Source organism: Halyomorpha halys, unplaced genomic scaffold, assembly GCF_000696795.3.
Source record: "Halyomorpha halys isolate HHAL.00 unplaced genomic scaffold, Hhal_1.1 Scaffold478.1, whole genome shotgun sequence".
NCBI classification, from domain to species: domain Eukaryota; kingdom Metazoa; phylum Arthropoda; class Insecta; order Hemiptera; family Pentatomidae; genus Halyomorpha; species Halyomorpha halys.
The window spans coordinates 1,006,012-1,019,416 of NW_027114329.1; the positions used below are offsets into that span (position 1 = coordinate 1,006,012).

Consider the following 13,405-nt stretch of genomic DNA (forward strand, 5'->3'; position numbering starts at 1 on the left):
TTTATTGAATATCAGTTTTTAAATACAAATATAAACTATAAACTACTGGTATAGAATGAATATTGTCCCATTGTTTTATATAATTAATAACTATTTATCTTCTTCATATTTTTTTAAAGCCATTTTTGATGTTAAAATGTTATTTTTGTAGATACAAATTAGTATAATAATATATTCATACATTATTATTTAATTAAATTTTGTTCATATGATTTTTATTATTGAAAAAACCTGTGGACATTTGTCAAAAATTACTTAGCCTTCTTTGCCTAAGTTGATTGAAATACTTGGACAATCACTAGTATTGTCAGTTGTTATCTCCTTAATTTTAAGTATTTCTCACTATTTATATTTCAAATATAAATGTTTTATATGCTTTTTGTAATAAGTTTGACTAATGGCTAACGATTAATATATTTTTTAGCTGTGATAGAATCATAATTTTTAGTAAAGGCTCCATTATCAAATTGGACTAGATATCATAGAATATTTGAGTATAAAAAAGAAATGGGATACTTAGTTCAAAATAGTTGCGTATATGCATATAAATGGGATGCTTAGTTCAAAATTATTCTTGAATTTTTTTTTCTGGGAGGGTTTTTATATATTAACAATATATCATATAGATGGTGAACCGGCTTTTGAACATTTGTATTTGTTTACTTAAGTCAGATCATCCAAAACTAAGCCTATCATGAAGTGAAAGTTGGAGTATTATAAAATTTCTTGATTGACAACGGAATCGATATTATATACATCATTCTTTTTAGGTAAAATAATACGTATTAAAGGACAACATGTTTGAGGCGTCTAAAAGTTTTTTATTAATTTGTTTAATCTAAAATTTTGAAATTGAAGGAAGTGTTTTGTTCATGATTTGTAAAACATTTAGTCCTATTATTTATTATATGTATTATTATATTATCTATGGAATTATATAAAATGACTGTTTGCAGCTTTCTTTTCCTTGGTTTAGCGCCATTATATACTTTAACTAAACCAGTACAAAAGGTTATAATACAAGTTACAAATCTATTCTAGTCAGAGCGCAAAAGTATGGCTGCATATACTTTTGCGCTCTGAACTTATTAAATATTAAATCTTATCTTCTTTTCGATAAGAAAAATATAAAAAATCAATATGATAAAGCAGAATTTGTATCTATAAACACATTGTTTAATGTCACAGACAGCAATGCATTATTGTAAACTTAAGCGTGAAATATAAAACTGCTGCCATAACTTTTTTTTTATTTTTTACCTTGCCTGATAAACATCCTTCAGAGATACTGCCATAGATAAACATCTTATCTCTGAACTGGTTTGGCTTGCTCATAACAGACATTACATTGTCAATTTAAAATCTGTATAACTTTCCCTTTTAATTTATAACTTAATTGAAATAATATAGAGTACAAATGAATCCATTATATTTGGGTTTATTTTAGTCATATTTAAGAAATTAATTTCACTTTATAGAACTCTCAATCAGATTCGGTCATGAACAAATCTATTCATTATTATGAGACATAATTTTTTTTTATATTCATCGATTATGAATACCAATTTTTTTTTCTAATTGTGTAAAGGAAATTAACAATATATAAGTGATGAAATACAGTGAATTTCAACTGATTATTTTTACTCAAACTTTTCTTAATACATTATTCCAACTTTAAAAATAAGTGTAATATAAGTTTTACCAATGTCAGCATAATATATATCACTGCTTTGCTTTAATAACGTCACAGTTACTTTTTTTTTATTTGTATTTAGACGTATTCTATAAATTGTGCCATTAACTGTAGTTACTTTGTGACAACCCAACTAGCTTTGCCACATTCTGTAGGGTAATCCTAGTAGAGAAAGTTGCCTCAGTCTATGGTACTATTTCTGAAGTAAGTCCAACACAATATAAAATCAAAGTTGTGCAAGTATTAAATCAGAGCAGCAAAATGTAAAAGTGTATGGATTTTCTTGGAAATGCCAGGTGTAGAATACTTAATAATACATATATAAAGCAATATTTTTCAGAGAAAAATATATTAATTATAAGGATGGTCAAGACTGGCAGCGCTGTACAATTATCATGTTAGGACCTGGAAGTACAATGATTTTCTTATCATAGAACTTAATTATAAAAAAAAAAAAGATATTTTAAACTAAAATATGTTATTTTTATTTTGTTGTTTAGCAATATTTTTTGAGTTTTATATAGCATAAATTACTCTAAAGATGGACTAAAGTTCGTGGATTGTGTACAGAAAAAGTATATTGTATTGTGTTTGTTACATAGAATAACACATTGATATTATTATCATATTTTTAAAAATTAATTTTTACTTTTATTTGGCAGGAATTTCTTGAATTAGTATGGGCTCTACTAATAATACTTGGATAGAACCTATAGGCTATACTAGCTCTTTTCGTGCTGTAAGAACACCCCTGCGACTAACCTATGGAAGAAATGATACTAAGTATGCTAAGTAAGTAATTAAAACTATGCAAACTCTGAAATTCAGATCAAAATAACTATAACCTAGATCAATTAGTGTTATTGGAGTAAGTTAGTATTGCCATTCAGCTATATCTCTCCATAACTTTGGTTTCTGACAGCCATTTAAACACATTTTAAAATTCAACTTTTCCATAGAGTTGTGGATCAACTCATTCATAGTTACGAAGTTAGTTAGCATGTAAAAATGCTGAGCTTGGCACCAGCTTATATTATGGGGGTCCATCTTCCATTTTTTTTAACGAAACATCAGTTCTTCACAAACTCCATACTTTTGTTAGAAGAAAATTGAGACTGTGTGTAGCGAGTGTGTTTAGATGTCACCATAGCAATCTTGAATTTGCAATGGTGCCTATTTGATTCCAGCCAGGGTGGGTTGACTTTTATTTCATGGCAGTCCCATTTCATCCCAGATGTAATGAACTGGTTAGCAATAGGATAACCCTCCTCCGCATGTCAAAAATGATCAGGAAGGGGATAAAAAAAACTTGGAAGGAAATTAAAAATTAATTTTTTATTGAGATAAGTATATAAAAGTTCCTGGAACATATATTATTTATTGATAATATCCCTATCATATTCACTCTTATTTTATTAATTTTACTTCTAAAAAGTTAAAATTCCATATAATCGTGTCTGTGGTACTTTGATCATTTGTTAATTTAATTTAATTGAGATTTTATGTTTTTTTCATTAGAATAAAGGAGACTGGAGGTGAAAACTTTCGAAAACAAAATAAAGGGAGAGAATCTACACCTAGGACCTTTCCCATGGAGTTAAGTATGTAATAAAATTGTTATAATTGCTTTATTTTATTATATTACCTTCATTTAACAAATAATAAAGAATATATTTAGTAAAACGACTATGTATATTCATATCAATTAAACCTACTACTATACGATTTTTTGTGTATTGTCATTCTTCTTCTTAACTTATGTTTCACTTCGCAAGGAGTAAGGCTGCCTGCAACTTCAACCACCTGTCACTTCTCTGCTGTGCTGCTACTCTCCAGTTTCAAATGCCCAGAATGGACCGAGCATCATCTGTCACTGTGCCCAGCACAGCCTAGGCCTACTGCTCTGTCTCCTTCCCCACAGACATTCATCCAATATCTTTTCCATCAGATGTCTTGCCCACTGTAGTCGACCTTTCTTAATGACAATGATTTCATTAGGAATTATGAAGTTACCATGTCATACATCATGGCATCATTGCCTCCTTCATTACAGACTACTCTGTAGATTCTGCTGAGAATTGGCATTCAACCCTTGAAAGAGCCAGTTCCAATTTAGGAAGTGTCCTTCATTCCGATCTGTAAGTCAACCGGGTTTGATTAAAGTCTTGTAGAGGCACATCTTGGAAATCCTAGATATCTCTTATGGTGTCTCTGGAGTCCATAGTAGCACAAATAGATGAATTTCTCTACTCTTTCAAAGGTGTGCTCACCAATATTTACCTGTCCATATTATTGACCTCCACCGGGTTCATATGCATAATTTCCCAGTCTTGCAGGCTGAGAAAAGCGTCTTGTCCCTCCAAAAGTTCTCCCTGTCATGTAGATGTCATCTGTAAAGCCTAGGATCCAGGTTGAAGTTAATAATAGGCATGGTAGGTAGTCCCTCTATCTGATTCACTTGCTAGATTTCTCGGCTATACTTCCTTGAACTCTTATACAACTCTTCAGTTTCTTCATTCTCATGCAAACCGTTCTTGAATATCTCTGTCATGCTATGTGATTCCAGAGCTCTGTTTTTATTTAGCTTCTTCATGTCCTGTTGGACTTCATCTGCATCTGTGGCCTCAGATTTTTAATTGGCTAAAAACAGGTGCATTTTTTGTTGCCCATAGGAAGCATTAGCTATGAACAATCCAAACTTGTGTGCTTGTCTTTAAAGATTTTTTACAGTGGCTTTCAGCTTTTTCAGTTGCAGCCAATGTTTTGCTGTCATATTAAAAAGTATTTCTAAGTCTCAAGAGAGGAATTATTGTAGTTATATCTTGGAAGAGACCTTGAGTGCATCTTTAATGTTTTCTTTATGTTTGTGAATCATCTTAACTAGAGGAAATTTGAAACTTTAGTCAATATTCATTTCTTGGAGCATTTGGAAATAAATATTGTCTGACCTAGTTGGGAATCAAACCCTCAACATTCTGAACCAGGCACTCTGAGATCCTGACCCCAATGTGTTGGCTATCATATCCTCAATTCCCAACTTATTTTCTTTACAAATTATTGGCAACTTTTCATTTACCTGTTGTGAATATTAACTCTGGGCTACGATAATTTTCTGTTCTTTTACATTGTATTAATAAAATCCTAATTTTTTACTTTTACCTCAATCTTCACAGTTAAGTATGTTATTAAATCTCAAATTTTCCAACTTTTGGGTTTTGAAATTATTGGAGACAATTACTTTTCAGTTGTGAATGTTGATACTTGAAAACAATTATTTGTTTTTTAATCCAAATATAACATTCTATCAATGAAATTCCAAATTTATTTACTTTTAAAGTATATAATTTGTATTAGTTTTAAGTTTTAGTCACTCTTTGAGTAAATCTTTTACCACAATTGTTGCAGTTTGAATTGTTGAATTAGGTTTTTAAATTTTAAACTCTTTGGGTTTTCAAATTGTTATAAGTTTCTAAAATGTCAGTTTTGGTGATACTCTGTTTTGCACTGGTTTGATGAGTTGTAAATCTAAATCTACATTATTTAGTTACAAAAATCAAATCTCAGAAGGTACAATTTAAATGATAGTGTCTTTTTTTTTCTTTTCTTGATTTTCTGAACAGCACGATTTGTTCAACTTACAGATTTGTTGAATAAGAAGTTCAGTTTGGAATGAGCTCAACTTCTATTGAAATTCACACAACCCTTCCTTATTTAATTCACAATCGGATTTGATTCCAAAAGCTTTTATTAGGTAGTTGAGATTGAGATGAAAAGATAAATTTTTACTGAAGAATAAAGTGCCTCTAAAATTCAAAAAGGGAAATCGAGATAAATAGTTATTTTTCTTCCTATTCTGATCTTTATAGCTGACAGTTAGTACTAGAAAATGTGAAAGTGCTATACAACTTTCAGATAAGAAATCTGTAATGTATTAAATGGGATGGATAAGAGAAGAAAAATACTTATTTAGTTTAAATAAATGTACATTGCATAATTGGATATCTGGTTATAGATGAAATTGTAATTTGAAAACTTAGAGAATACAATTATTTTAATATTATTATTATAGTCATAGATCATTGAATCTTTATATGAGAATAATATTAGAAAATTTATTGATTTAAGCAGTAAGTAAGTTGTAATTTGATATAACGTTTTAGGGTCTAGGGATGTAATTATTTCTGAAGTTGCATCATTGAAAAGATCAAAATACAGCCGTAGTCGTTCTACTCCAAGGGAAGGTAAACAATTTTTTTAGTTATTATTATTAAACACTAAAAAACAAATCCTATTTGAAATCAGTAATAATTTTATAATTGCACACTATAATGCGTGATATAAAGTATGTGCTTTTCTTGGCTCTTCAGTCTGCTGTTTTCAAATTGACAGGGCATGTCAAACATCATTAATCAGAGTGATTATAACAACAATTATAAATAGATGAGTCAAAAGATAAATAATGAAAAGGGCTTATGTTGAGTCAGGTATTAATGTGATTTTGGATTTGACCTAAGCTTAACATTACAAGTCAATGTACCTTCCTACTCTTCCCGGTCAAATTACTGGAACTGAAATGAATTATTAAGCAAGGGTGCAGAAGAAACTAGAAGAGATGCCATAATAAATGCACGGATTAAGACGGGGCTTCAAATTCCTGTTTTAAAAAGCATCCTAGAGAAATGAGAACTTGAACGGTTTGTCTACATTTGTTGAATGAATAATGAATCCCAGAAAAGGATGAAAGATCAACCTACCGGCAAGAGACCATGCATACACCAAAGATTTTATACCAGATGTATATCACAAGGATAGGAAGGAAAAATAGTCCAACAAATGAGGTAGTAAAAGGAGTATCAGCCTGCCGGCATTGGATCAAGGCCCTTCCCCACTAAAATAGCTTGGGAAGAAGAGAGAGAAACTTTATATTATGAGGAGTACATATGAATCTTTAAACATATTTTTGTTAGTTTAAGTGTTTATATGAATCTTGATATTATGAGGGGATCATATGAATGTTTAAACATCTTTTTGTTAGTTTCAGTATTTATATAAATCTTTATATTATGAGGGGAACATATGAATGTTTAAACATTTTTTAGTTAGTTTAAGTGTTTATATAATTTTTTCAAACTGTTACATTATTGTTAATAATTTATACTTTATCAAATTTTTAAAATCTTATATGCAGTTTTAGGTCTTAAGGAAGCAATCATTCCTGAAGTGTCATCAGCCAAAAAATTGAAGTACAACCGTTGTCATTCTACTCCAAAGGAAGGTAAATAATTATTTTAGTTATTATTATTTAATACTTAAAAATAATTTCTATTTGAAATCAGTAATTTGATAATTTTTCCCTACAATTTTTGACATAAAATATGTACTTTTCTTGGCTCTTCAGTCTTCAGGCATCTTTACACTAACAGGGCACATCATCAACAGCCTAAATCAGACTAACTTTAATAATTACAGTCGTAATTAGATAAGCTGAAAGATAAATGATGGTTGATGTTAAGTCAGGCCACCATCCTAAAAGTGAAAGTTTAAAATTTAAACATAATGCCAATCAGATCAAGTGTGGCATGTTTTATTGTGGTCTGAAGTTCTTGAGCTATATTTAATATTTCTTGACCTACTTTGTAATCTCTCATATATTTATATATTTGCATATCAACAATTTATTTTTTCAGTCTCAAAACCTTATAGTGACATCAGACGATCACCAAGAAAAAGGTTACCCAGATTTTCTGAACCATTTCAAAATACAGAAAGTAGACATTCTGAATCATTTTCAAAGACACCTCTTCTAAAAGGTAAATTGATAACATTTTATGGTTTCTAAGGTATCATTAGGAGTGGTATAAGTTAGAACTTATTCGACTGTTGATTGTAATTAAAAATAATAATTTATCAGAGATTGGTCAGGTGAAAATATATTTAATGATATAAATGTTTATATGATGATATAAATTTTATATGAAGTTGAAAAAGAAAACATATTTTTCAGAATAAGTACTAAAAGAAGAGAAATCAACCTTAATTTCAACTTATAGAACAATAAATTTTTATATATCTCATATGCCATGGAATAAAAAAAAAATTTGTTTATATGTTCTAGTGCTGTTATAGGTACAGCTAAATTAGATAAATCAAATGAGAGGAGAGCATGAAGAGGGTAAGGTTTAACTTGAGCGTGGCTGCTACAACTGAAAACATCTCCATGCCTGAGCAGTCTAACGACCATTTATAATCATGCTTATGATTCTACAAAAGCTCTATAGGAAATTTAATACGCTTCCAATTTTTACATTGTATATAATTTTACAGAGAAATGTATAGATTATGATTTAGCAGGAGAATGCTATATTTTGAAAAGCATCCAATTTTTTTAAATTTTAAACTTACTTTATCTCCTTAGTTAGTCTTGAAATCAAATACCTTTTAATGATAATTATATTTAATTTTTTGTTTACCTTCATTTTTTCATGGCTCAGGTATAACATTTTCTGCAGTTTTCTAAAAAAGTGCCATGTTGTTAACTTATTTTTTACTTAGACTAGATGTTCATAGCATTTTTTTTTATTATATAAATAATGCAATCATATTTAAATTTTTTGATGTGTATCTTTATTTTCATTTATATTTATTATTTTTCATTATATGTTTTTAGTATTTTATATTATTCATTATCAATATTGATAAGTCAATATCAGGATTCAGATCAATATTGTTTGTATAGGGGCTCTCCCTAAATACAAATAAAAAATAAATAAATAAAATATAATTATTGTTAAAATACATGCTTATATTGGTTATTTATTTTATAGGGAAAAACACCCCAGAGAAGAGAAGCAGCACTCCAAGGAGGGAACCCCTTGGATATATACATTCTAGTCAGAGCGCTCCAAAAAGAGCACCCCTTGGGTACTTACATGCTTCCTCAAGTACACCAAACAGGGCATCCTCAGGTTATAGATATTCTTCTCCAGGGTACAGGCAGGAGGCTGATCACTTTGCACCAAGAGCGAAATCTGATGTGTCAGAATCTTCTTTTAAAAAAGATTCAAAAAGTGCTGGTATTTTCAAAATATTATGGATCAAAATCATTTCAATTTATTTAATAATCATTGCTGTAAATATTTTTATGAGAAAAAAATTTAAATAAATTCATATTGTTCAAATCTGGCCTGAGATGGGAAGGGGAACCGGGGAATTTTATGGTGGTATGAATATCTACTACTCACTCTGTTTTCTACACTTATGGCAGTGTGTTAAACCAGATAAACAAATAACATTAATTTATAGTTTAACATCCCCGTAAAAGAGATTAAGTCTTCGAAATCAGTTGTTATCATGTTGGAAATTTGGATTTGATAAAGTTAATAGGAGTCAACTGTTCATAGTTCCTTATAGCTTTTATGCGTATTTTCTAGTGTTCCATTACTTTATTTAAACAGCTACTCAGATATACTCATGAGGCTAAGTGAACCCATATCAGTCCCCATCTCTCTTTCATTCATATTTTAAAAAATTAGTTTGGTATACTTTACAAAAAGCAACTTTTGATTTTTGTAACTTTTCACATACTTGAATTCATTTAATACAATATATTTTTATATTTCTTTTTTAAATCATCTTTGTTCTTATTATACACAAAAAACTAATCTATTGATGTATAGTAATTATTAAAAACTGTTGTGGAAAGTAATAATAATAATAATAATATTTTATTTATTCTGGGACAAGTCCCTTTAGAATAATACAGAGAAATCAATAGATGAGGGCTGAGAAGCCTCAGAGATACTTAAACAAAAAAATACAAAGAAATATAAACAGTCATTATAAAAAATAATTATAGGTTACTTTCTCACTTTTATCAGTTGAACAATAATAAAAAAAAAATGAATAAATAAAAAAGAGAAAAGAAAAGATGTAAAAATAATTAAGAATGATACAATAGTTATCATACATATTTACAATTATATTAATTTACAATTTTATGGGGTCAGAATGTATAAGAAATGATTGAATAGGCGGGATTTAAAGGTCGGGAGGGTATTGGAGCGACGAAAGTCGGAAGGAATGGAGTTCCATAAGGATGAGGCTCGGATAATGAAAGATCTATCAAAAGCAGCGGTTCGGTGGGCCCTTGTGTATAAATCCGAAGACCGGGGATGAATAGAGGATTTGAATTGAAGGAGCTCGGAGATGTATGAAGGACGAAGGGGTTGGATGACTTGGAAGATGAAAGATGCCAGGAAATACTTATGACAGTAGGAAGGATAAAGCCACTTCAACTCTGCATAAAAATGGGAACAGAGGCGTCCCTAGGGATCCCGAAGATGAATCGTACACAGCAATTTATCAAACGTTTTAATTTTGCCTTGAGATCCCCAGAGACTGCCCCATATACTGTACGCCAATAGCCAAAATGAGGAAATATTAGCAAAGTGACTAGGAGCCTACGAGTTTCAAATGGAAATAGGTGGCGGAAGTAATTTAAACATTTTAAAGTTGAAAGGGTACGGCAGGAGATATTAGATACATGGCCTTTCCAGGAAAGTGTTTGATCAAAGGTTATTCCTAGGTTTTATAAATATAAATTTATAAATAAAATCAAAAGTAGGGAGGTTTTTATAAATAAAGACAACGATAGTGTGTTTTCATAAACAGACACCACAACAGACTGTTCTAGAACAAAGGAGCATACCTGCTTTGTTCTCAGCAGTAGCACAGTGTCGCCATCTACCGTTTTATTTTACAATCAAAATAAAAAAACCTATTTTATATAACAAATACATGCAAAACATGGGTGGTAAATGATAACTTAAAACATTTCTGAAAATGTGTATACATTTTTTTTTCTTTGCTTCTATGGTCCATTAGTACCCTCTGACATGTGCTTAATATTTTTCAACCCAGTCTCACTAAAAAATGATTCATTGAAATTGGTTATCCCACCAGTATAACAATTATTAATCCCTTGTTAGTTAGTTATAGTCTAACAAGATTGGGAAAACCCTGAGACAATTCCATCATATTATCTAACACATAATTTAAGTTTAGATTATTAACAACAGGTTTATCTATAATATGTTTTTATTAAAAGAGTTCCAAATATAATTACCCCTAAAAAAGTTATGAAATCAATATTAAAAGAATAAATCTATTCATTTATACTTGTATATTTTTTTAAGGACTGAAACATGAACAGAGACCAGGAAAAAGAAATTCTCCACCAACTTCCTCTAGCTCTAGACATTACAGTAATAATGGTGAGTAACATTACCATTCTTAGAATATAAGGGACTCCTTATGTTGGAAATATTTCTTTCATTGTATGACAATTGTAAAACATTGGATATCAGTTTATATAGAAATTTTAATAAATTTGGAAAAATAATCATGAATTATTAAGCAATACTTAGGTTTAACGACCCAACTACCGCACCTATGTTCTAGCATATGCTAAACTCTTGACTATGCCCAAATGACCACTAGACACAATCTCAGATCTACAATGCTTATAGAATAAACATCATATTAATCTTCAATATATGGTCACTATGATACTCTAAGTCACCTTGCTCTTTGTAAAAATAGGTGTGCTATGAGTCCGACTAATCGCCACTATCGTTACATTCCTTTGATTTCCTGCATAAAGAATCCTTTACCTGAAATTTTCTCCATATGTTGGCCGGGAAGATCAATAGATGGAATAATATGGGCTACATTTAATTTAAGTTCAACCAAGACTTTCTAAAACATCTATCATACGATCTGAGATCTTTTCCCAGAACATTGTGTAGTCAAATCTAAATAACCTCATCCTAAAGTGCTGGAGCATAGCAATTAAATTATGTATAGGTTTATCTCCTAGCAACTGGACTAGACATGTATGATTCATTCATAATATGAACAAAAGGCCAAGACCAAATTGGTGGACCTTTCACAACCCCTGGTCAACTCCAATTCTTCCTTCTCCATGTAGATATACCTTTATGCTGTACTTAGCCTCCTAAAAGAAAATTGAACCAGACACCATTCCTACTTTCTACTCTAACACTTAGTTCAAAGGATAAGTCAAAATTCAAAGTAGACCACTGGAAACAAAAAGAACCAGTGCTGTTGGATAAAATTTATCCTAGTTTTAATATCTGAAAAACATCTGACAGGTACTTCTGACCAAACTCAATCATTATTTTCACTAAGAATGCTTTTTAAGGTTTCAGAAACTAGATAGGTTGGCGATAAACTTTATCAAATAATTTGTCATAACCATGCAATTCATTAGGTTTTGGATTCTGAGGTAAATCAGTAATTGCCTTCACTTTGTTTGGGTCTGGAAAAACTTTACCATGTGTGATTAAGTGACCCAAAAATGAAATACTTGTCCTCATCAACTCATATTTATCAGCACTAAATGTTACACCGTTACTCTGAAGTTGCTATAATAATTGTTGTAAGTTTTCATCTTGTATATCTTCTGTCTGCCCATAGACCTAAATATTATCTGATAAATTTGAGACTCCAACCAAACCTTCAATAACTCTCAATGTCCTTTATGAAAAATGTTCAGGTGCCAAATTATGCCAATAGGGATGCCATTGAAATAAAATTTCCCAAAGAGGGTTATGAAAGTTGTAAACTTTGCAGCCAAATGTTCTAACAACACTTGCCAAAAGTCACTATAGGCACCAACTCAACTAAAATATTTTACTTTGTCAATCAATAGAAGAGACATTTTTATTTAACTCAGTGTAATTGATTGGCAGATGAATACCCCTGTACTTCTTTGAAACAATGACTATGGGAGAGCACCATTCGGTAGGTTCATCAATCTTTGTGATAACCCAGTCCTATAACATTCAGTCTAACTCTTTTTTAAATTTTTCTGTTAAAGGTGAAGGAATCTGATGTGGACCATTAACTGAAAAAGGTCGGGCATTGGGTTTTTAATGAATATGATAAGGTGCTTCCTTAACCTCAGCCAGTCCCCTAAAAAACTTTATGGAAAGACTTTTTAATGTCTGCAATTTCAGAAAATGAAGCTTATTCAACTTTACCAGATACTAGGCTAAGACTCAAGCCAAATATCTACCCATTAATGGTTCTTTTTTACACAAATCTTCTCCATAAAGACAATTGCCTGATATTCCTATTTCATCTTAGCCTAATACTTCTAAAGTAATCCATCCTGAGCTGCCATTTGCTTACTGGGGCGGGCTTTGGTTCCCTCTACATGGGAGGCCCTTAAAAAATTCATGTCTTATATAGTTCCAGAGTCTCTCCATCTGACAAACCGTTGAATCATTCTTTAGAGTAGCAGTTTATTGCCTAAAAACTTCTATAAATATGGTGGCCCTTGCTTCAAGCATCTCCAAAAGCATGCATATCCAGAGGCATCTTGAATTTGAGTTTTACATTGCGACCATGCATTTAAAATTAACATACAGTAACCATATAACCTTAATACATTATATCACATACACAAGTGTTAAATTTTTTAAGCTTAAATCACATTCAAAGAATTTAATTCCCCTATAGGACAGTACTAAAACAAAATTTAAGTTAATATTATTATTCATAATACATTTTATATTTGTATGTATTATCTTTAATACATTCAAAAGAGTTCCAAAAGTAATAATATCAATTTAATCAATTTATATATATGTATGGGTGTGTGTGTGTGTGTGTATGTGCTTGTATATA

General features: G+C 30.5%; 1 protein-coding gene across 6 annotated transcripts in view; it reads left to right on the forward strand.

Annotated features, from left to right (window-relative positions):
* Positions 1 to 13,405, forward strand: part of LOC106683369 (micronuclear linker histone polyprotein) — a gene marked incomplete in the record, with an annotated part of 30,300 nt that overhangs the window by 1,576 nt on the left and 15,319 nt on the right. For all 6 annotated transcript variants that reach the window (XM_014424787.3, XM_014424790.3, XM_014424788.3 and 3 more), the window contains 7 exon segments: positions 2,356 to 2,485; positions 3,212 to 3,294; positions 5,854 to 5,934; positions 6,882 to 6,968; positions 7,381 to 7,503; positions 8,518 to 8,766; positions 10,888 to 10,965. In XM_014424787.3, the coding sequence (XP_014280273.3) occupies positions 2,373 to 2,485; positions 3,212 to 3,294; positions 5,854 to 5,934; positions 6,882 to 6,968; positions 7,381 to 7,503; positions 8,518 to 8,766; positions 10,888 to 10,965 (814 nt within the window).